General features: G+C 41.8%; 1 protein-coding gene across 7 annotated transcripts in view; it reads right to left on the reverse strand.

The window, feature by feature from the left end:
- Positions 1 to 25,259, reverse strand: part of pclob (piccolo presynaptic cytomatrix protein b) — a 61,628-nt gene that overhangs the window by 36,184 nt on the left and 185 nt on the right. For all 7 annotated transcript variants that reach the window (XM_055009072.1, XM_055009071.1, XM_055009070.1 and 4 more), the window contains exons 2-11: positions 22,660 to 23,782; positions 21,309 to 22,127; positions 18,807 to 19,628; positions 17,778 to 18,692; positions 16,649 to 17,563; positions 15,393 to 16,391; positions 14,296 to 15,132; positions 12,857 to 14,044; positions 11,510 to 12,553; positions 10,062 to 11,057 (exon numbers count right to left, since the gene is read on the reverse strand). In XM_055009072.1, the coding sequence (XP_054865047.1) occupies positions 10,062 to 11,057; positions 11,510 to 12,553; positions 12,857 to 14,044; positions 14,296 to 15,132; positions 15,393 to 16,391; positions 16,649 to 17,563; positions 17,778 to 18,692; positions 18,807 to 19,628; positions 21,309 to 22,127; positions 22,660 to 23,523 (9,399 nt within the window). In that variant the 5' untranslated portion in view covers positions 23,524 to 23,782. The remainder of the gene's footprint in view (positions 1 to 10,061; positions 11,058 to 11,509; positions 12,554 to 12,856; positions 14,045 to 14,295; positions 15,133 to 15,392; positions 16,392 to 16,648; positions 17,564 to 17,777; positions 18,693 to 18,806; positions 19,629 to 21,308; positions 22,128 to 22,659; positions 23,783 to 25,259) is intronic.

The following is a 25,259-nucleotide window of genomic DNA, read 5'->3' on the forward strand; positions in this document are numbered from 1 at the left end:
GTAAAATTGAATCCACTGAAGACATTTCTTATCACATCTAAGCTCCATTAATGGACAGTTAAGGAGAGAAGAGGAAGGCATAGGCTGTCAATAGATAAGCAGTGTGTCTGTACGAGCAACCTAGCAGACCAAATCACAGCAATGCGCCTGCCTCTGCAGAGCCAGGGAGAGCTGCTCTGATACAGGACAGAGGGGGAGATTACTGCACACACATATCCTGTGAAACACAGTGAAGTGTTAATTGCTTTATCCATGAGATAATGTCTCAGAATCAAGACATATTTAGTACATCATAATTATGGAAACACAATGGTCACATGTGAACTCCGATATTGAGACACTTTATAAACAGGAGAAGTATCTGGGTGTGTGAATACACATATTTTGTCTTCTATATTACCATTTGTGCAAGACACAGACAAAAACGAATAACATGGTTCATGGAGTTTAGTTTTTGTAAGTGATGTAATCTGCCTTCTGTCATGGCCAGGCTTAGGCCTGTTCTTACATTCCAGCTGTGCTGGACCTTTTATCTTTTTTCTCATAAACAATCCAACAATATCACACTGCTAAGACTAGTTCACATCATACTCCTAAATGGAAAGAGACAGCGAAAGGCAACATTTAAAAAACAGCTGGTCAAAACAGGAAAAAAAAAACCATCTTGAATTTAAATTTCAATATTTCATCCTGAAAGTAACTATTGCTTCAAACTCCCAACAGCCTAATTTCTTCACAGAGATTTAACATTTGGTAGTAAAAGAATGGTAGCATAAATTTACTGCAAATAGAGCAGGACTGAAAGTATAGCTGCGCATATTCTACACAGAAATACTGGGCAGCAGTAACACTGCAAGGAAAGCATTATGAGCTGCACTGCTGTAAAAAATGTTTTCAATGACTGATAAATATTAACGGCAAATACAATTACAAGTAATGAGATAATATATACATTCTATGATGAATAAAGCCATAACTAAATTCAAAACATTGCCTGACTTAGGGGGAAACTGATATTGATGCTGAGATGCTTTTGTTCAGTCAGTTGTGGTTTAGGCAGGAGTCTGATAATCCTATTTGTTCCCAACAGCAGCAAACAATACCTCATCAGCACAGTGCATGATGCTGATAATTGTGTAAACCAGGACATGATTTAAACCTCAATTTCATGTGAGCTGATGCAAGCTCAGCCTCAGTAATGGTTACCTTTGAAGTTATATAAACACTAACTTATACGACAAAAAATTTAATGAAAAATTCCTTCTTACTGAGGGTAATGAAAACATTTTTATCTCCAGTATTTCTCTATAAGCATCTGTCAACAATACAATTGCTACACGTCATATTATTTCTGCTTCCCCATCTCCTTCTCTGTCACACTGGCAGGATGTAATCACAGCTAACAAGGAACATGCTCCTGTTGCCTACGAATGTTAATCAGCGAAATCACGTAACCACTAAGGCCATTCAGATGATAAATTAGCAATCACAAACTCCAGCTTTCCCTGCTTGTCTGATCATCTTGTAGACCCAGCACATTGGTCTTATCGGAGGCAGCTCATACGCACTGATGCTATCTTTATAGAAAGTTAAAGTTAGTTTATTTATATAGCACATTTCAACAACAAGGCGATTCAAAGTGCTTCACAAGGACATTAAAACATCAGATGAAAACACAATTATAAAAAGAGAGAAAACATTTATAAAATCATTCATTCATAGATATGAAAATGAATTAAATTATGCCTATAAATGGTTTCCATTTTCGAAAACAGGATATTTTAAAGTCTATTTGCTCTTTGTATATTAAAATTTTGAGGTAACACACCTATAATATGAGACAATAGACAAAAACACAAAATGACAGTTAACTAATTCAATTTTGAGTGTGCAGTGTGATGTAAAATCAGATCCATTTCACAATTCCTCCAGATAATGACATGTAAATATATAAAGCTATATTAGCTATTTATGTATATATTTGACTAGTGCTGGGCAATGATTAAAATTTTGAATCGTGGTTAACTTCATTGTTCTACATAAAATTAAATAATGAATTTTAAAAATAGTGTATTCCACACTTTTATTTTCAAAGTATTGCTATATGAACAAAAATACAGTAACATTTGGTTTGCAAGCATTTTAAACAAATGCAGTGCTTTTTAACAGCAGTCTTCCCTGTACACAGTAGCAGTTAAAATATTTCTTGTCAATCTCAACCTAAACATTAATGTAATCAAATCAAAGCTATTTACCACTGCAAGGGCATTAACATTTTATCTGATTTGTTATAGAAAAACAAGTTGCCCTCAGAGTCCAGAGCCACAATCATAACATTATAGCAGGAACCTTCCCAGCAACAGCAAGTTAACATTTATACATCTGTATTCTTATTTTTTCTGAACAGGTACCAGCAGAAGCATTTTTCTTTCATCAAGGAGCAGCATAACAGTCTATGCGTCGGGGACTATAGCCCCTGTCTATGGGTCGCCCGCTAGTGATGCAGGATGAGGCTCATATGTGCCGTCATTCGTTGCAAAGCTAAGAACGTTCCTCAGACCGACATCTTCCACAATACTAATTGGAATGCAGTCTATAGCTAACTACATAGCTGCGGCATTTCTTAGCTTGTCTTGTTTTAGTTTATCTAACCACACGCAGCATCCAACCAGTCAGCCGAAGCCTCCCTACACTGTTAGTTTGGGTGAGACGTGATGATGCACATCCCAAGTACAGATCAACATCCAGCCCTCCTGTGACCAATGGTATGTCTGTATGTGTATTCAGAGCCAGTAAGCAATGGCCTTTCACAATTATAGCAATTCAAAAAAAAGCTGTTAACGCACAATAAAATAATTGTCAGTGTCTGTTTACTAAGTTACACTGTATTACTTAAACTACATTTATTTTCATGCTCTGAAGGTAATTGCACACTTGAATTAATACATAACATTACACAAGCTGCTAAGAAACTGTATGATGGTCAACTGTAATTTGCCATCTAAATATGGCACTGAAACTCTCCAGGTGATAGTGGTGCACAGGTCCAAGTCTCAGCATGATCACTGACCTTTGTCAACTAAAGTGAAGAACAGATGGACAGAAAAACTGTGAGCTGCACGTTTGCATCTGTTATTACAAACCAGAACAAATCAGCAGAACTAAACATGTAAACACCATCACTGCGTCAACCTTGCATCTGACAACTCGCTTAACATGCTAATTCTAAATCAGACAGCCATTAAAAACAAAATGAAAAAAACATCAAATAAAAAAAAAAAATATCTCAGTCAACAAAAAAAGGCCTAATCTCATCACATCCCCCTGCAGTGCCAGTCACTGCCTCACAGCCATGCAGTCTCAGAGCCATGTATCAGAGCCACGGGGTTTGGAAAGTCGCCATCATCCTTTTGTCTAATTAAATCTGTTTTATGAGTAAAGAGCAGGAGCTCCTAGCAGAGAGCTGTGGGAGAGGCTGCTCCACACGATTAGCCTGCTGTGAGCTGGATTACCAGACCTTCACAATGACAGCGTCAGAAAAGTTTGACACTCAGGTGTGCTGCATTAAGCTCGATCCTTAGCTTTATAAAGAATTGCCAAGTTCACATTTTCAAAGCAAAGAAATACTCTGCCTTTATGCAACTTCTTGAGAAGGGAACCCACATCAGCCAGAGTTTACCTTCAAACGTTACGTTTTTACCTACTATTTTTTATTACTGAAATGTGCTTACTGGTATTCAAATCCTAAATATACATTTGGCACATTCCTTGCTTTATCACTGACAAGGGGAATAAATATTGATACTACAAGGACACTCAGAGAGCTCTACTGAAGCCAACAGTCCACTCTTCTTTGATATGCATTTTCACAAGCCAAACCAGATCTGCACTCAAATTAAATGCTTTCTTGCTTTGCTCACGCTCCAACTCTCCACCAAGTTTCATGAAAGTTGGCTCTGTAATTTTTGTGTAATCCTGCTAACAGACAAACATTTGGGAAAACATAACCTCCTTGGCTGGGATAACTATCAGTGCTGGATGCGAGTGTGGATCATCAAAGACATTGCAAATCCAACATAAACACCTTCATGTCCAAACTCCTATCAAACTGCTCCAAACAGAAAAGAGCTGCCACTCTTACATTTCCACACAGATGAATCATTCCCGTAATGCTAGTACAATCCCATATCTTCTTATGAGACAGCTGTCACCAGGTAGCCAAGTAGTGCTGAAATTTACATTTTAAGACTGCTGGATCGCCTTTAGACTGTGGACTACATTATTTTTTCTCAGCCTCTCCGGTGCTCTCCTGCTGTTGCTACTGAGCTGGTAAGGTTCTTATTGATTTTCTGGCAGATGCCTTTGGCACAAGCACTAGCCTGCTAATATACTTGGCTTTCAGCAGCCCCCACAGAGCAGGACTCCTCATGAATCAAGCCCTCTGATAATAGAAAATGTTGACCTACTAATCTGTAATAAGCCGAGTGCTTCATTCTAAAGACAAGGAAATACACCCCATGCTTTTTCCAGTCTGACAAGTGGTGCATCAGCAAACTCCCCTTTGACTGCAGGATGCAGTGGGGTGAAGACTGGCATAGGGCAGCTAGGGTGAGGGCGTGGCAATAAATAGAAGACAAAGACACTTTGAAAATTTGTGAGAAGGAGGGAGAGAGAGACTAGGTGGTGCACTAACAGAATCAAACCTCTTAAGGGAGGTCCTTGCCCTTTTTATCTGACAGAAAATCATAACATGTATTAAAATAGCAACTCCTTTCCAGGGAAATCATTTCAGTTTGAGGTTGACACCCTTAGAAACATCAAACACACTCCATTCAGGCAAAAGGAAATAAACGAATACAATATTCTGCATTAAAAAATGCAAGAGCACTGGCAAAGAACAAATATGAAGACCGATTTCAATGCTGACCCTGATGTAGCACTGATTTAAGAATGTCTCAAAGTAGCATCAAGGAGAAGTCTACTCAGTTTCAGCATGGTTAGCCTCAGTGTGCTCTCAGAGAGACTAGGATAAAAGAGCAGAGATGCAGCAGGTAGGCTGTGCTCAGTCTCTCCTCGGTGTGACTATTTTTAACGCTGTCTCTAGGTACACCAGGGGGTGTCTCCTTCTTATTATGGGACCAAAGGTTGTCTGGTCTACAGCTGGAAAAATCTTGCACATAGATTCTTTATTCCATGTTTCTTGAATTTCCAAGAGAAGCGTCAAGATGTCTGAACTGAAAAATGTCTTAACTAAGTAACTGATGCCAGATCAGCAGTGTTTTTAATTAGTAAACACAATTACACTGATACGGACATACAAATTAAATGAACAACTGATTTGTAAAACTGATCTGCCAATTTCTTTTATCTTCTCCCTCATCTACAAACAAATGTTCCCATCCACAATACAATTTGCTTATCAGTCATCTTAGTTTATTATTGTCCCTCATTTCTGTTGCATAAAGTTAAGTAGAGTTGCAGCTAAGAATTTGTAAAGCAGGTTCAGTCTCTTTGGTGTTTTGGCCATTGAGGCCGAGGTTGTTCACTTTGCAGCTCTAGAACTGTCACTCATTGAATCTGGAGTTGTTAAATCCACACAGCAACAGCTAAATACGTGTCATTTCTAAAAAAATATATCCATTGTTTTACACAGAAAATGCTCAACACTTCTAACACTTCCCATCCTGAGTCATGAGACGTTTGAATCTTTGTTGAGTCTTGAACTACGACGGTTTAGGGTTATAATAAATACCTGGAACTCCCCATCAGTCAGTTACAACTAAGGAAGCATTTTCTTTAAGAACCAAAACAAAGTCCAGTTGCCTTCCACTGGAGCACATACAATGACAGAGAATCTACACAGACTCTCTGTTGGGCCTGTATATCAGAGGTAATGCATCCCTTTTTTTTATTTTCCAGAATCTTATTATTTGTAATTTTACCAGGGGATATTCATGTCTTTTTGTTTTTCAATATCAAATCTTTTTAATATATAGCATTGCAAACAACACAGGTCCAATGGGCCAGACGTACTATAGACGCTGCAGTTCCAGAAGATTCTTCATGTGAAGATTTGCAATAATTCTGTACTCAGTTTCTATTACATGAATATATGTAAGACATGACAAGACATTTATCCCAATTTGGGGTCATATTGTCCTAAATTGGAGACATCTGATCTAGTTGTTTATATACAATTATTTTTCAGACCTTTAAAAACAAAGTTTTGGGTTTTTTTTTTTAAGTAATTGGACTGACACCCATCAAATGTAAAGAAAAAGAAATTAAAACATCATATTTATTTTCTCATAAAACATCCTTTGCACTCAACGACTGCCTGAAGACTTTGACTCACAGACGTCATGCCTACTTTGTATCATGCCTGGTGCTGCTTTCCCAGGCCATCAGTGCAGCCACATTAAACTCATGCTTGTTGTGCAGTTTCTACGTCTTTTATTTGGTGCTCAGCAAGTAGACTGTCTACTCAGTAAGACTGAGATCAGGTGACTGAGACCAGTGAAAGATATTCCACGTCTGCACCCTGAAAAGCTCTTTGAGAGCTTCGTCCTACTGAATGATTGGATGTTGTCCAATGGGTTATAATGTGTTTGGCTGAATCTGAAAGCTCATGTGTACCACCACATTAATCATGTTGCTTCCATTAGCAGTGAGATCATCGGTTTAAATGCTAGCCATACATGCCCGAGCCATAACAGAAACACCACAATGTTTCACGGATGAGGCAGTATGTACTTGGTCTGTTCCTTCTCTCTCAACATTGTTCCAGTAAGTTGATGTTAGTTTTTTCTGTTTCATCAGTTTATAAAATCTGTTCCACAACTCTAAGTTTTAGTGGAGACTACCCTGCGGTTCTGCTCCCAAAGTCTTTTGATTGTTAGCAAAAACACCATTTTCGCCCCAATCCAGGAGAGCACTGTTGACCTGCTGTGCAATCATAAAGGTTCTTTTTTTACCACACAAATAATTTCTGGTTTTCCAGGTCAGTTGCCATTTTGTAGTTCTCCTATGAGCACATGTGCTTTTAGACCTTGGTCAGTGGCTGATTTTGTGAAATTAACTTCATTTGATACTTCTCCTTTTGCTTTTTTGACTCTCATTATTTTCTCCTTTACTTCTGTTGTCACACCTTTACACCTAATATTGACAGACAACTTCAGCCTAAATAGCACCTTTCAATGTGTATGCACAGCTGCCTGAGAAATATTTTGAAACATTAAGTAGCCACCTTAAACCTTTAGAATTTGGGAATTATGTACTGAAGGGCTTTATCTCCCATACAGTTTGTACTATAGTGATGTAAATCTACTGAAATTAAAGCTTAGACTTGCCATTTTAATGTTGTGATCTGAAATAGTACAGACAAGACAAATAATAATAATGATAATGTGAGGGCTTTGTACCAGAAAGCAAACAAAAAGATATTTTTATCCCAGGATATAGCCACCTGGTAACATAAAAATTGCTGAGGAATTATCATTCATACTGTCTTGTCTGTCACACACAAAGCTTTCGTTGGCAAAGCATGACACACGTGTGCCCTACTTATCAGACAACAGTCACTCCCAGGCTTTTGATGGCATCAGCTGAAGCAGAACAGGCAAAAGGAAAAATGGATATACTTGCTGCTAGCACTCACTTTGCCCAAAGCCACTTCCTTTTCTTATAAACCTTACAAGTACTTTTCATATTTTAAAAGGAGGCATTTCTGTCATCCTCCTGAAAAAGCCTCAGCCTCCTTGGATAAAGCAGGTCATAGGACATCAGTAAGTATGGTAGCACATCCAATCCAGCTGAGCTGAGGCCAGGCTATTTCTGTTTTCCTCACCAATTAAGAGCAATGAATCTATGTTGTACCCACAGCGGCAACCATTTATGCTTATCCCTTCCCCCATCCGACCTCTCCTACCCTTAAGCTCTTCCCCATCTCTGGTGTCAACAAAAATGTAAGAAGTGTCAATTACATAAGTGGCACATCTCTTTCAGTGTCATTTCTCCATAATAATGTGCAATGTGCACTGAGCGTGTGGTAATCTATTTCTGGGACATTAAACTAAAGGCAGAAATAAAGAAAGGAGACAAATAATGCTCACAGTCTCTGCAGAGATTAGTTTGTTGCTTACTGGCAGTCTGCAAGAGCACTGTTCCAATACAAACAACTGTCAGCTAAAAATACAGCCAGAAACTAAGTCACATTATTTCCTTTAAATGTATCTGTTACATATTTAGGTGTTAACAAGACATTTTTTTCTTTACTGTAAGGAATTACCTGTTGAACAAAACCCACAGGAGAATACAAAAAGACAACAAATAAACAAGCAAACAAACAAAACACACACACACACACACACACACACAGTGATGCGGAGAGGGAAGCATCATTGCAACTAATATACTGTAGGCTATTCAACCATAACCTGCATGTGTGTGTAGATTACAATGCAGGTACACGTGTGTGTGTTATTGCCACCCCCATAAAATGAAGGGGACATTGTTGAATTGCATTCAGCCTCTGATCTGAGACGGCAGATGGCCAGAAAAGAAATGTCTGTTCTTCTAATGTTCTGCACCGTGTTGTGTTGGACTTAATCCGTTTCACCTCTACTTATTGGCATATCACAGGGCTTTGCCATCTCAAATCTCTCACGGGGATGGAGATTCCCCAGTCCCTGGTCTCCCATGGCAGCAGATCCCATCTCACTAATGCTGTTGCACAACTCTCAATCACTTTAATACATTTTCACTGCTGCTGGTCTGCTGATGCACTATTCTCATGAGCGTTATGTCATAACTCTGGCCTCGCCAGTGGGGAGATAGCCACAACAGTCAGTCGCCACATAGCCTGTGCTGTGGTATGGTTTTACGTTTGAGATCTCTCAAAGCATGTCATTAATTCAAAGATTAACAGATTAAATGAAATGCATGCAGACAACTGTTCAAAGTCTGAAAGCCAACTTAATGAGGCTGTCCTTATCTGGTGTGGTACCTTCATCTAGTATTCCACCACACTTGTAATTCACATTCCTTTTCAAGAAAATCAAACAACTGAGCAAAATTCTGCCTCCTGTGTGCTCTATTTTCAGTAGGAATAAAGGGCTTTGTGACAGTCTGCTGGTTTTTCTCCCTTTACACAGCAGAAAAATATTCCACAGAGTAAAAAGACAAAAAAGCATAAAAAATTGATTGTGCGGTTTCCACACTCAAACCCAAAACACGGTGTGCTCGACTGCACAAAAAATACCAACAAACAACAAATGTAATAACAAGTGTAGTAACTTACTAGAAAATGAAATTTCATTTAACTTTTATCTAACCAGGTAAGTTAGTGCTTTTGAGTACATAAGAACTAACATAAATATTCATGATCTTGAATACTACTGTCATTCAGAGGCCCACATGGCAAAGGCAAACAGAGAGAGCTCTTATATCACAGAACATACAATATTACTTTTGACAGATGCCAACAGTACTGTCACTGAATATGTTCACATTTCTCAAAATGAAGATGACATTAGTGCTAAACAAAAACAGTGAGAAGCATATGAAAAGACCCAAAGTCCTTAAAAAGGAGTTTTTTTCCAGGTGCATTACCAGGTCACTGTACTTAATTCTACAATATTCATATCTTCAATCTATGCTATCTCTGTTGGTATTATTTAGATGATTTGTTTAATATGCTGTCTGTGTTGTGTATCTGATGACAGTGTCAGTTCTATGTGTTTTGCTACTTATGGTTTAGATGTAGTACAATGTCAGTTTCGCAAAACTTAATTCTGCATGATGTTGAAACATGTGCATAACAGTGAAGTGTCCCGCTACCCTGACGTTGTGGAGAGCCTCTACTCATGTTTGGCTGCCTGAACTGAATACTGATAACTGGTGGACTCATCACAGAAATACAAATAACACCAGTCATAATAATCGCTCTTGTCAGTTGAACACAAGCCAGCTTAATTTACAAAATGGCAGACTTTCAGCAGAAAATCACAACAGAGAAATTTCAGGACTAAACTTTCAAAAAATATGTAATTTATTGCACTTACCGCTCCTGTATGAGGCATGGGGTTAAATCCACAAAGATTGCAGACAGTGTTCTTGCATTCAGTACAGGTGTTGTAATTGGGAGGATCCTTGGAGCCCACGTTGAGTTCGACCTTACACAGTGGACAGGTGGACAGACTTGCTTTAGGGGCAACCTTGGTAACCTCCGTAGGTTTTGGAGGCTCAGGTGGAGCTTTCTCTGCTTTGACCTGCGCTGCTGGAATAGGCTTGGCCTGCTGAGGTGGCTCTGATTTCTGTGTGACAGGTGGTTTGGTATCCTTTGCAGGGGCCATCTTGGGAGAAACTGGAGGCGTAGTTTTAGGTGTGGTTGTTGTGGACATCTTACGTGGAGTTGGTGGAGTAGTTTTAGATTCATCCTGGACAGCGGAGGTTATTAAAGTGGATGCAGAGCTTAAGAAAGATGACCCAAAGCCAAACATTTTTCCTGTCACTGACTCTGCAGACTTTACAGCAGTAGGTGGTGTTTTAGGGGCACCAAAGCCAAAGAAGCCTCCTGACTCCTGTTTGGTAGGCTGAGCTGGTGGTGGTGCAGATTTTGCAGGAGGGGTCGCAGATTTAGGGGGCTGTTGTGGTAGCTTTCCAGCTTCTGGTTTGACTTCTGGTTTTGTAGTTTGTGGAGGTTTTCCTACCAGTATCTGCTGGCCAGCCTTATCCTGGGCTTGTCTTTGTTGAGTCCCTGAAATCTCTTGCGTCTTTTGCACAATGTCTTGCTGTGGTTTGTCTGTCTTTTGGACTGCAGTTGGCACCGAAGCCTCAGCTTTGGGGGTTTCTTTTTTGGGTAGTGTTGTTTGAGTGGCCTCTTTTTGCACCTCTGTATGTTCTGTGGGCTTTTCCTTCTGGACTAATACCGGCATCTCCTTCTGAGGTGCAGAAACCTTGCCTGGTGACGGTTGTGGTTTCACTACAGCAGGTCCAGTGGGTTCAGATGCTCCTAGGGCTCTCTGCATCTGGCAGTTCAGGCAAAGCCATTCCTTTACCTGAAACAAGAGCAATGGAATGCATAAATCATTGCTGAATAAAACATCACCATGTTTTAACAAACAAATGAAGAAGAAATTAGTTTTCAGGACAATTTCAGAATGATTTCAACAATAATATTGCAGAGTTCAGAGGGTATTTGGCCGCTTCAAGCATCTTAATATCACATTCTATATTAACAGATTATGATTTAGTATCTATTATAATCAGGGCTATCATAAAAAAAAGATAATTAATGACAACAACTTTTCATGATATAAAAGGACAACAGTTTGTTTTAGAAGCAGGTTAAATGCATATGATAATTATAATAACACATTTTTTTCCACAGTGATCGACAATATTCAATCTGTAAAATGCTCATTTAAACCCATAACTAAATAATTGCAGAAATTCAATTTAAAGCAGTGAAATTAAAGCAAAAGTAACATCTGTGGGCACAATAATTTACCTCTGACACATTTGGCATTGGATTAAATCCACACTGGTTGCAGACAGTAGTTTTGCATTCCGTGCAGGTGTTGTAGTTGGGTAGATCCTTGGAACCCATGTTGAGTTTGACTTTACACAGTGGACAGGTGGACTGATCTGCCTTTGAAGCACCTTGGGTGTCGGTTGGTGCCTTGTGCAGCTCTGACGGAGCTTTGTCCACTTTGGCTTGTACTGTTGGAGGAGTCTTATCCTGCTGTGGTTTCTCTGGTTTCTTCTCTTCAGTTTTTTGGATGGCAGGCGGCTTGGTGTCCTTTGGAGGTACTGTTTTAGGAGAGGCCGGAGGTGTGGTTTTAGGAGAGACGCTGGCTGTGGACATCTTACGAGGAGTTGGTGGTGTTTTCGATTCATCCTGGACAGCTGAGGTTATTAATGTGGATGCAGAGCTTAAAAAAGATGACCCAAAGCCAAACATCTTTCCTGTCACTGACTCTGCAGACTTTGCTGCGGTAGGTGGTGTTTTAGGAGCGCCGAAACCAAAGAAGCCTCCTGACTCCTGTTTTGCAGGCTGAGCTGGTGGTGGTGCAGATTTAGCTGGAGATGTCCCAGCTTTTGGAGGCTGCTGTGTGGGTGGTTTTCCAGTGTCTGGTTGTGGAGCGGCAGGCTTGGAAGTAGTCTGAACTTTTGGAGTCTGTTGTGCTCCAGCCTGTTTGGGCTTATCTGCAGAAGGTTTCTGTGGAGCCGGAGAAACATCAGTCTTTGTGATAGTGGATGGAACAGTTTTATCAGGCAATGGAGCAGCTGCTGGAGTAATTTTCTTTGTTAGTGCACTAACTTTCGTGGCGTCTGTTTCTTTGGCTGTAGCAATTTCAGCAAGCGCAGTTTTGGGTGCACTTGGCTTAGGAATGTCTTCCTGAGTAGCTGACGTTAGGGTTTCTTTCTTCTCTGTGGTGACAGGAACCTCTTTGCTTGGCGAAGGCTGTGGTTTTATCATGGGGAGACCTGGAGGTTCAGAAGCTCCGAGTGCTCTCTGCATCTGGCAGTTGAGACACAGCCATTCCTTCGCCTGAAAATCAAAAACAAGAAAAAGTGAGTGGGTCAAGAGTCATTAATTATGACCTCTCATAACAGTGTTTCAATCAACTGATCTAATTAAGTACTTTGAATAACTGGAGAAAATTACCAGTTTTCCAATAAATTAAAAGGTTACAAGAAGAAAAAATACAATTAAACTAATTTTCTGTCATTACAAATAAAATGCTTACAAAAAATAAACCTGTTACTATAAATCAAATTAATTTACTACATTGTATTTTGACCAAAAAGCTAAACAAGGAAAGATTTATTTATTTATTTGTCATTTAATTACCTCTGTTACACTTGGCATGGGACTAAATCCACACTTGCTGCAGACAGTGGTTTTGCACTCAGTGCAAGTGTTGTAGTTTGGAGGATTTTTGGAGTCCATGTTAAGTTCCACCTTACAGAGTGGACAAGTAGATTGACCCACTTTTGCAGCAGCTTGGGAAGCTTCTGTTTTTGCAGGCTCTACTGAAGCTTTGTCCACTTTAGTCAGTCCTGATGGAGCAGCTTTGGCCTCCTGAGTTTGGGCCGGGATTTTTTCCATTTCTGGTTTCTGAGCAGTTTGTGGCTTAACCTCCTTTGCTGTAGTTACCTTTGGAGAAGAAGGGGGGCTGGGCTTTGGAGAAATCTGCAGTTCTGACTTTCTGTCAGAGACTGGTGGAGCAGACATTTTGCGAGAACTTGGTGGTGTGTGAGACTCATCCTGAACTGCAGATGTTATCAAAGTTGAGGCTGAGCTGAAGATTGATGAACCAAATCCCATCATCTTCCCAGTCACCGCTTCAGTTGTTATTGAAGCAGAACGCTGAGATTTAGGACTACCAAAGCTAAAGAAACTTCCTGATTCTTGTTTTTCTGGCTGTGTTGCTGGTGGAGCAGTTTTGGCAAGTGATGTTTCAACTAGCTGTGGCTCTTTGGCGTGTTGGGGCTGTACTTCATCAGATGATTTAACAGCTGTTTGCTGAACTGTTTCAGCTTTCTCCTCTGTCTTTTCTGGTACTGCTTTAGTTGGAGAAACATTTGGTTGAGTGAGATCCTTTTTCTTTTCAATTGAAGTTTCCATATTGGTGATGACAGGAGGAGCTTGAGCAGGCAGTGGTGCACTTGGATCTGAAACTTTAGTCCCTGTCTCTTTGCTTGGAGGTGCCGTGCTGGCTGGAACCTTCTTGGCAGGTGGCTCACTAGGTTTCTCCTCTTTTGTTGAGGCTGAAGCAGTACCTGGAGTGTCTTTAGCTGGTGGTGTGGCGGTGATTAATTGTTGTGTTATGTCCGTTTTCTTTTCTGGTGCACTTGGTGCTGGACTGTCCTTCTGAGTTTTGTCTGGAACGTCGGCTTTTTGTGCAGTGGCATCCTTTTGGGCAGGTGCAGGCACTTTGCTGGGTGATGCTTGAGGTTTCATCAGCGGAGGTTGTACTGATTCTGTTGCTTTGAGGGCCCTTTGCATCTGACAAGTCAGACACAACCACTCCTTCGTCTGCAAGGAAAACAATATTGCTTTGAGTTAGTGTGCTTATAAAACATTGAAAACTAAATAACATGAAGGCATACCACAGCACAACAAACACCAGTATTTGTGTGTTTCAATTCAAAGTACACTATAGCATCAACTTGTAAACTGACACAATACACTTTGTATGTGAAAAGTTAAATGGCAGAGAAGTGTAAATGTTATAAAGAATGAAATACATTGCATTAATGTTCACATCTTGAGTAATTCTTATTTACCTCTGACTCATTTGGCATCGTATTAAATCCACACTGGTTACAGACGGTGTTCTTGCATTCAGTGCACCTATTATAGTTAGGCGGATCCTTGGACCCCATGTTGAGTTCAGCCTTACAGAGCGGACAGCTGGACTGGCCTGGTTTCACAGTGACTCCTGCAGCTTTTGGAGGCTCTGATGGAGCTTTTTCTACTTTGGCCTGCACCTGTGGAGATGCCTTGGTCTGCTGGGGTTGTTCTGGCTTCTTCTTCTCCTGGGCAGCAGGGGATTTCATTTCTTTTGCAGGGGACAACTTAGGAGAAACTGGTGGAGTGGTTTTAGGCTGGTCCTGAACAGTGGAAGTAATTAAAGTGGATGCAGAACTGAAGATGGAAGAACCAAATCCAAACATTTTTCCAGTCACTGACTCTGCCGGCTTTTCAGCTTCAGGCTGAGCTTTACCACCACCAAAACCAAAGAAGCCTCCTGACTCTTTCTGTGTCGCTGCAGTGGCATTACTCTGCTTACGTTCAGCTTGTCTTAGCTGCTCTGGTGATTTGCTAGGACCTGTTGTTTTCTGGGGCTCTTGTGGTATTTTCTTAGAAGGAACTGGGCTGGCCTTTTTCTGAACCTCCGGCTTGTCAGTAGTGTCAGATTTAGGTGGCTGCGCTGTTACAGATAGTTTCCTCTGAGGTGACTGCGGTGCTGATGATTGTTTCTTTTCAGGTTCAGCTGGGCTGCTAATGTCTTTCTTTTGGGGTTTTGCAGGTGTCTGAGCATTGACAGAAGCGACTTCTGGTGGCTGCGCTGCTCCAAGAGCCCGCTGCATCTGGCAGGTGAGACACAACCACTCCTTCGCCTAAAAAAGAAAGAAAAATTATAAACTGTTAGATGATCTGTGAATAATGACATTTTTTTATTTATTCAACTAATTACTACGTTCTTTTTCATTTTTATTCCCAAAGCTTTTAAACATAGCAAAATATGGTGTATATAGTGTTTCATTTTCCCAGAAAACAGACACATATTTTGCAAGTGTGATGTAAATCTATACAATCTGTCAACAGTAAAATGAGAATGTAGTAAATTTTTATTTATTTGTTTTTCCTCTACACTTACCCCTGTTTCATTTGGCATAGGGTTAAATCCACACTGGTTGCAGACGGTGTTCTTGCATTCAGTGCACGTGCTGTAGTTTGGTAGATCCTTGGAACTTATGTTGAGTTTGACCTTACAGAGTGGACAGGTGGACTGGTCTGGTTTTACAGCTTCTTGCGAAACTGCTGAAGGCTTTGGAGGTTCTGATGGGGCTTTGTCCACTTTGGCCTGTACCGGTGGAGGTGTTTTGGTCTGCTGGGATGGCTCTGCTTTCTGCTGCTGCTCTGACTTCTGGAGAGCAGGAGACTTGATCTCACCTGCTTTTGGCTGTGCTGAGGTTGGACCCTTTGTTTGCTGAGGTTGCTCTGGTTTCTTGTCCTCTTCTGGTTTCTTGACAGCAGGACATTTGGGGTCCTTTGCAGGAGACATCTTGGGAGAAACTGGCGGCGTGGTCTTCGGCTGGTCCTGAACAGCTGAGGTTATCAAAGTCGATGCAGAGCTGAAAATGGAAGAACCAAAGCCAAACATTTTTCCGGTCACTGACTCTGCCGGCTTCACAGCCTCAGGTTGAGGCTTAGGACCACCAAAACCAAAAAGCCCCCCTGACTCTTGTTGTGATGCTGTACTGGCATTACTCTGCTTGCGCCCAGCTTGGCTTGCTTGATCTGGCAGTTTGTCTGGAGCTGCTTTCTGTTTTTCTTGTGGTATTTTACGATCAGGTGCTGGGCTGGCCTGCTTCAGTGGTGCAGGAGCAGGTTCAGATTTACCTGACCCCACTGAAGCTGTTGATTGTTTTCTCTGTGGAGAAACTGGTTCTGAAGTCTCATTCTTCTGTACAGCAAGGTCTGGAGTGGCTTTCTTTTGAGGCGAAGTTGGTTTGGGAGAATCCTTTAACTGGACTGCAACAGGTGAAGGAAGTTTTTTGGGTGAGGTTTGGGGCTTCAGTGTGGGAGGTCCAAGGGACTCAGCAGCTCCAACTGCTCTTTTCATCTGACAGTTAAGACATAGCCATTCTTTCACCTGAAACCATAGTAGACACGTGGTTATGTGTTGCATTAGAATGTGAAATGACACTAATTTAGAAGAGAGAGGATTTAGAGAGGAGCTTAAGAAAAGATCCTCAAAACTCCACTACAAGTCAATTAGGTTATAGAAAAAAAGACCACAGATCATTGCTCAAGAAAGAATCATAGCTTTTTTCAGTATTATGGAACTAAAGGCAGCGTAGAAGGCAAACAATTTATTCTGTCATAGATTTGTCAAATTTTTGTACTTACCTCTCCTATGGGCATGGGGTTAAATCCACATTGGTTACAGACAACAGCCTTACACTCAGTGCAGGTGTTATAGTTGGGAGGTTGCTTGGAGCCGATGTTAATCTCAACTTTACACAGCGGACAGGTAGTCTGACCTGCATCAGGAGCCATTTGTGAGACTGTTGCTGCTTTTGGTGATGGTGCTGGAGCTTTTTCCTCTTTGACCTGTTTTGACTCATCTAGTTTCTTCTCCTGCTCTGGCTTCTGAGCAAGTTTTTTGGGTGACATTTTTGGAGAAACCGTTGGTGTACTTTTTGGAGAAATCTTGGGCACAACAGACATTTTGGGAGAGACCTGTGCTGGCGCAGACATCTTACGAGAGCCCGGAGGCGTCGTCCGTGATTCTTCCTGGACAGCAGATGATATCAAGTTGGATGCTGAGCTGAAAATGGAGGACCCAAAGCCAAACATCTTTCCACTGACTGATTCAGTTGTTTTTGAAGCATCAGGGCCTGCTTTAGGACCAATCAAGCCAGATGTCTTTCCTGACTCCTGTTGTGTATCTGTGGCGGCCTTGGTCGGTTTCAGAGCAGGTTGACTTGTCCGGTCAGTAGGTTTCTGAGAACCTGGTGCCCCTGGGATGTCCACAGGAGTTTTCCTACCAGGAGCTGGGCTAGTTTTTGTTTCACTCTCTGGACCTTTAGCGGCAGGTGCAACCTTAGCTGCAGGTGTTGCTGCTGCAGGCGGCGTCTTCTGAGGAGAACCTGGCGTGGAACTCCCCTTCTTTTCCACTTGGTTGGGAGCTGTGATTTTCTGCTGTACAGCAGAAGGAGTGATTTTGTTAGCTCCAGTGTTCGGTTTCATAGGAGGTCCCGTCAGTTCAGATGCACTAAGCGCTCTCTGCATTTGACAGTTCAGGCATAACCATTCTTTAACCTGAAAAAAGAAAATATACTAAATTAAAATATGAACATTTTCAATACCTGGATGAAATATTTGCAGTAACATGCAGGATAAAAATATGCATTTCACAGTGTATTCCTGTCCAAATATGGACTTTCGAATGTTACTTATACCCTTCATAAATCAGTATTTTACTGTATTTTCAAAGTAAAATGGAAAATTATGTCATTTTTACTATTATTATTACCTCTGACACGTTTGGCATCGGATTAAATCCACATTGGTTACAGACAGTGTTCTGGCATTCAGTACATTTATTGTAGTTTGGAGGTTCCTTGGAGCCAAAGTTGAGCTGGACTTTACAGAGCGGACAGGTAGATTGCCCTGCCTTAGGAACAGCTGGTGAAGCTGCTGCATCCTTTTTGAGCTCTGATGGGCCTTTTTCTACTTTGGCTTGTGGCAGTGGAGAGGTTTTGGGCTGTTGAACTTGCTCTGGTTTCTTTTCCTGCTCAGGTTTCTGAACAGGAGGTGATTTAATTGCCTTTGCAGCAGGCATCTTGGGAGAAACTGGTGGTGTCGTTTTGGATTCATCTTGGACAGCTGAGTTTATTAAAGTGGACGCAGAACTGAAGATTGAGGAACCAAAGCCAAACATTTTTCCACCTATAGATTCAGCAGGCTTTGCAGCATCAGGTTGAGGTTTTGGACCACTAAATCCAAAGAACCCTCCAGATTCCTCTTGTGTAGTCGATGTAATGCTACTCTTTTTAACTCCAGTTTGATTTGGTTTGGCCTGGTCTGGTGGTTTCTGAGGACCCGTCTTCTGGCCTTGCTGTGCAGTTTTCTGACCAGGTGCTGGGCTGACCTGTTTCTGACTTTCAGGTCCCTTCACAGCTTCAGTCTTTGCTGCCTGTTCTGCTTGTTTTTGTGGTTTCCTGACAGGGGAGCCTGACGGAGAGCCTTCCTTTATTTTAGATTCAACAGGCGCTGGAATGTCTTTCTTTTGAGGGGTGTCCAATGGGGGACTGTCCTTCTTTGCTGCACTGATAGGTGCACTGACTTTATTTGGTGAAGCCTGTAGTTTCATCATCGGAGTTCCTGGAGGTTCAGATGCCCCTAGTGCTCTCTGCATCTGACAGTTGAGACATAGCCACTCCTTCACCTATAACAGAGCAAAAAGCAAACAAGTAAGATTTAGTAAAAATGAAGAAGACTTAATGTCACAATCACTGTTCAGATCATTTATTCTGTGATCTACATTTCTCTGTTGTCTTACCTCCTTAACATTTGGCATGGGGTTAAATCCGCATTGGTTACAGACAGTGTTTTTGCAGTCAGTACAGGTGTTATAGTTGGGAGGATCTTTAGAGCCCATGTTGAGTTCCAGTTTACAGAGAGGACAGGTAGACTGGCCTGCCTTGGAAACAACTGGTGAAGCTGATGCTTTCTTTAGAGGCTCTGATGGAGGTTTGTCTGCTTTTGGTTGTACTGATGGGGAACCCTTGGCTTGCTGTGGTTTCTCCGGTTTCTTTTCTTGTTCTTGTTTCTTTACAGTTTGAGATTTGGGGTCTTTTGCCGGAGACATCTTGGGGGAAACAGGCGGTGTAATTTTTGACTCATCTTGAACAGCTGAAGTAATCAAAGTGGATGCAGAGCTGAAGATAGAGGATCCGAAACCAAACATTTTCCCAGTCACTGACTCTGCAGGCTTCGCAGCTTCGGGCTGAGTTTTACCTCCACCAAAACCAAAGAAGCCTCCCGACTCTTGCTGTGGTGGTGCAGTAGCATTTCCCTGCTTCTGTGCAGTTTGAATTTTCTGGACTGACTGTTGAGGACCTGTCTTCTGGCTCTCCTGAGGTTTTGTCTGACCAGGAGCTGGGCTGACCTGTTTATGACTGTCTGGTACTTCAGCCTTAGCTGGTTGTGCTGCTGGTGTTGATACTTTTTTCTGAGGAGACCCTGGTGAAGAAGTGTTTTGCAGTGCAGGCTGTGCTGGAGGTGTCTTCTTAAATGAATTAACTAAAGACGGGTCTCTCTGAGGTTCAATTCCTGCAGCAGCTCGCTTCACCTGGCAGTTTAGGCAAAGCCACTCATTTCCCTTTAAAAAAACAAACACAAAAATAAATTAAACATGTACTACTTTGAATTCTAAAAAAGTACGATGAAAAGGAAAAAAGTGCATATTAGAGAAGCTAGGAAATTAGATGTCACATTCTGAACACAAAAACACCCACACACACATTATGAATGATGGAATGCTGTGGGCAAACTCTGTAGGGGGCTGCAGTGTTTTAGATGAACACAGGACTAGGTTGCTTCAAAAATTGCGACTGATGATGCATATGTAATTTTAATAAGCTGTATGATGTGAGAAACACATCAATCAGCAAAACTATTGCTGATAGCTAGTATTTACCACATGTATTTAGAAAAATTCACCGATTTTTTTTATTTAACTAAACACATTAAAGTTTATTGTAACCAACCACTATTTTTCCAAAAGTGCAAAAGTAAGCTTATGAAAAAAGCAAACACTCTCCACTTGTTTAAGTCAAAAATGGAAAGTCGAGTGACAATAATGACAGTCTATCAGTTGTTTACACTACATATGTTAAAACACTCACATTTACATGTGCTTCCAAAATTCAAATAAAGTTCTTTTCATTTAGTTTTTTGTCCACTGTTTTAAGCATTAGTTTAAGTAGTATCACGTGACTAAGTAGCCTTGAACTCTCCTTGGCAATGTAGATGCTAACTGTGTATTGAATTACAGAGTCGTGTCAACTCCTTTGTGCATCAGGTAGCCAAGTTCATTTGCCATGTATTCGGAATTCCCTACAAGACAATACCCACTAGATGTGTGATGCTGCATAGAGCTTTTAAAGTAAATCTCTTTGACTAATGTCCAGCAACAATGTCTAACAAAATGTCAACATATGAGTTAATCAATAGTTTTTAAAGCATCATGGAGAAATTCTCTATAAATTCTGTATGTGGGATGGCAGTAGAGATGTTATTGCAAAAAAGTAATTCTGGTTTTTTTTTTGTTTTTTTTTTTTACTCTAAAGAGGTGTATGAATAATGGAAAAAGGAGAGACACCACAGGTGTTTCAGTCTGCTTTGTATGAGTGTAAGCCCAAGCCTGCAGGGTCTGACACATTTACTTTTCATTGTGACTTGCTGTCAGAGGTTTGGACATTATGACAGGACTTCACAGAAATACAAAGGCAACTTAGATCTGGATCCACTTTCTATATGTCTGTCGTAATTTAGTGTTAATACAGTTTGATGACAAAGATGTTAATTAAACACGCCTCTTATAAATTGGACTTCAACTCTACAATCTGAAAATGATTGTTGCCATGTCATTCATTCATTCATGCATACAAATTCTACCATTTGAGGATAGCTTTCCAAATAAAGAGATTGCTTAAGGAACCCGTGAACATCAAAAAGGAATTTAACAGCTTTCACAGGAGTTTTCCTACCAGGGGCTGGTTCTTTAAGAACTTCATTCAAAAGTACCAAGAGCATGCTATAGTTCTGTCTTTAAGTAGTAAACACTTTTGAGACACGAGGCAATAATGTAACAACTCAGACAGAACAGTTTCTGCAAAAACCATCCAGAAAAGAAAAGCAATTTAAGCCCAAGACTATTAAATTATATAGTGATGCGTTTAACTTTTAGAGAATTAAATTCCTCAAATGTTTCTACTCCCTTTTCTTTAAATCCTCATTCATTCAATCTTGAGTTCATTCAATAAATTCCACGTCTTACCTCTTTAACGTTTGGCATGGGGTTAAATCCACATTGATTACAGACAATGCTTTTGCAGTCAGTGCAGCTGTTGTAGTTGGGAGCATCCTTTGAGCCCACGTTGAGCACCATCTTGCAGATTGGACAAGTGGACTTGTCTGCTTTAGGAGCACCCTGGGGGGCTGCTGCTACCTTTGGAGTCTCTGATTTTTCCACTTTCCCCTGCCCTGCTGGTTGAACCTTTGCCTGCTGAGGTTGCTGCTGTTTCTTGTCTTGCTCTGACTTTGGGGCAGAAGTTGGTTTGGTCTCCTTTGCAGGCTGCATTTTAGGAGAAACCGGAGGTGTGGTTTTAGGCTCATCCTGAACAGCTGAAGCTATCAAAGTCGATGCAGAGCTGAAAATAGAGGAACCAAAACCAAACATCTTCCCAGTCACTGACTCTTCAGGCTTTGCAGCTTCAGTTTTAGCACCACTGAAGCCAAATAAACCTCCCGACTCCTGCTGGGGAGCTGGGGTGGCACTGCTTTGCTTGCGTCCAGGTTGACTAGAAGGTTTTGGAGACCCTAATGCTTTCTGGGTCTCGGGTGTCGTTTTCTGAGCAGTTGCTGGGCTGGCTTGTTTTTGACTTTCTGGTCCTTTAGCAGCTTCACCCTTGGCTGGCACTTTTGTTGACGTAGACTGCAATCTCTGAGGTGAACCTGGCGCTGATGTTTCCTTTTTGACAGGTGCAGCGGGAGACGGTGTCTGGTTTGATGTGGGCTTTTTCATGGGAGGTCCCGGTGGTTCCGAAGTTCCTTGAGCTCTCTTTATTTGGCAGGTAAGACAAAGCCACTCACGTCCCTATATAGAAAATACAGACACATACACTGTGACAAAGATAGATGCACATAGGTAAAGTGTGCACATAATGCACAAATATACAGGAAAATTATCTATATGTATTTCCTAAAATTAGATAAGATGCACCACGAATAATTTTTAGAACTTGTAAAATTTAATAATTGTTAATGGCAAGCGGTTAGCAAGGACACCACACTAATTTATCCATACTGGTGTTGGTTAAATCATTGTTAATTTGATATTAGAGACAACCAAAAAAGGTTTTTAAAAAATTATGTGAAGATTGCACTGTGTGGTGCAGTAAACTTGAATCCTAAATGCAAGAATGCCTCATGTTGAAATAACTCTCACCAGCTAATAATCTGTCTGCACTGAACAGGAATTCCAGTAGAACTGTTTAAATTTAGTAAAAAACGGTATATTCTGTACTATACATGTTACAGACATGAATTAAATGCATTAGGTTGAGCATAGGAAAATCATGTGGAAATATGAAAGAAATTATGCAAAAGCAAAAACTGCTGCTACTTACATCAGAATCTGGTGGGCTGAATCCACACAAGCTGCAGACTTCAGTTTTACACTGTGTACAGTTTTTATAGTTTGGTGGATCCTTGGTATGCACATTAAGTTCTGTTGTGTTGCACACTGGGCAGAGAGACTTAGCTCCTGCTTTAGACTGAGATCTGTTTGCTGCCGGTGATGAAGACCCAGGGGTGCCAGGTCCCTTCGTGCCTTGCTGCTGGGGCGTAGTCCTGCCGCCTTTCTGCTGTCCAGGTTTTGGTGACCCCTGCTGTTGCTGCCCCAGTTCAGTCCCAACCTTTGTAGACCCTTGCACTCCAGTCTTTGCAGGTTGCTGCTGCTGTGCACCAGTCTTAGCAGGGCCTTGTTGTTGCATTTTTGTCTTAGGTGGAACCTGTTGCTGTGATGATGCCTTCGGAGATTCTGGTTGTGCTCCACTCTTAGACGGAGCCTGTTGTTTTGCTTCCGGCTTAGGTGAGCCTTGCTGCTGTGGGCCCTTAGGTTGGTTTTTTGGGGGCTCTCCTTTAAGCTGGGCTGCAGGCTGTGTCCCCGGCTTCGAAGCAGCTTGTTGCCCAGCGGGCTTGTTTGAAGGTCCAGTCTGTCCATTCCCCTGCAGCTGCGGTGATCCTTGCTTAGGAACAGGCTGGCTCTTTTGCATAGGGGTGCCCTGGCCTGGTTTTGGGGGGCCCTGATTTTGCTGAGGGTCTTTGCCAGGGCTTACTCCTGGCTGCTGTTCTCCAGCTGATTTCACCCCCTGCTGGGGAGGTGGTTTTTTATTCCCCTCCCCCTCATCTCCAAATAAACCGAACTTATTCACAGCAGAGGACACAGCATTGAGGGGGTTGGCCCCACTGAGGAATTTTGAGGAGAACATTGCTGGATCTTCTTCCTCCTCCTCCTCCTCTTCCTCCTCCTCCTCTTCCTCCTCGTCCTCCTCCTCGCAGGAGCTGGAATCTACAGGACTGTCGGAGTCAGAGCAGGAGCTGTCTCCTCTTTGTCCTGGCTCTCCTGCAGAGGCCTGAGAGGGGGCTGGGGCCGGGCCTGTGGAGAGGGCATCTACAGCCCCACTGCTGCTGCTGCTGCTGCTGCTGCTCCCTGGGCTCTCCTCTGGCTCAGCATCTACATCAGACTTCCTAAATGCATGATAAACAGAGAGAGAGAGTGAGAGAGAGAAAGTGTGAGACACGAGGGAGGGATAATGAAAGTGAGCGTGAGAATTTCTGAACCACATACAATACTGTCTAAGCCTGCTTGATAAACAAAATAAATATAGCACACTTAAGTGTGATGGATATAGGAAAAAGGGATGCGGGGGAAATATAATATCACCCATCCATTAGTCACTGTCCAAGGTGTGTTTTTTGATCCCCGCTATGCATATTGTAATCAAGTTATCTCCTTTAACTCAACTTAGGAGTCCATCAGTGTCTTCTCATGTAGAGCCGTGCATCTAAATCCGAAAATAACACCTTTTTTACAGCAGAGGAATTTACATTTGAATACACTGTAAATGTGAAGAAACTGCCAATGTCACACACTAGTGCTTGATAAATAAAATTCACTTTAATCCAGGATGAAACCATCATCATTTGCATCTCAATCGTCGCCTCTACACAGAGATCCATTTAGGATTCAGCCTCACTTTGATTTACTCCGCAGCGACTGTTGCTTTCAGGACCACGGACAGGGTCAGAGCCGCTCTGTAGCTCACAGCCCACAAATCTCAGAGATCCCTTTCATCGAGAGCAGCCTACGAATCACACCAATGTGCAATACAGGAGGCGGACAGCTGCTAGAAAACCCATTCAGCTGATCATTCAAAGGTGGACTCACAGCTTCCGATGAGCGTTTTTCCAGAGCAGTGAGAGAATTCTCCCGTCTTGAGCCAAATGGCACCGATTGTCGCTCGGTGACAAATCTCATGCAGGACGTGTTTTTACAGCAGCAAAGCGAGTAAACAGAGGAAAATCTAGCGCTCTCTCTGGAGAAACTGCAGGCACATCCGGGTAGAGGCCCGTCAAATAATGCATGGGAAGTGAATACTTTCTTTCTTTCTTTTTTTTTTTTTTTTTTTTTTACTAGCGCTCCGTCAAGGGCAGTACAGATCTGTGATGAGCAAGTGTTTCTGTTAATAGGCGTTTACAATTCGGATTTAACGTTTACTATGCTCTGCCCACGAGCAGCAATGCTTTGCCTATAGGCGGTGGATTCACACAGCGTTTTCATCGTAGCCAAATGGAAAAGGCATGCAGAACGCACGACCAATCGAAACCGGACAAAACGCTGCTCTGCGTAAAGGTGATGACAGCTCTAAGGGTGAGTGTAGGAAAAGATAAAACATTTTAAAAAGCACATTATCACCTATTCCTGTGCCCTTGACCAGGCGCCCGTTCAGATTTTTTTGGAATAACCTAGTATAACATACAATATTAAAAATTATTCTAAAGCAGCCCAAAATGGTAAAGCAACCCAGCAAAAGCCCTGTCATCGTTGTAATTTCCCGAAATACCATCTGTTATCCGCTCCGTGTCCCCCCGCTCATCTCCTCCCATCCCGCAGCCGAGCATCCTTCACCCTCCACGGTCACAATGTCAAACACCGAGGCGCCTT

This window comes from Amphiprion ocellaris, chromosome 3, assembly GCF_022539595.1.
Source record: "Amphiprion ocellaris isolate individual 3 ecotype Okinawa chromosome 3, ASM2253959v1, whole genome shotgun sequence".
Lineage (NCBI taxonomy): Eukaryota > Metazoa > Chordata > Actinopteri > Pomacentridae > Amphiprion > Amphiprion ocellaris.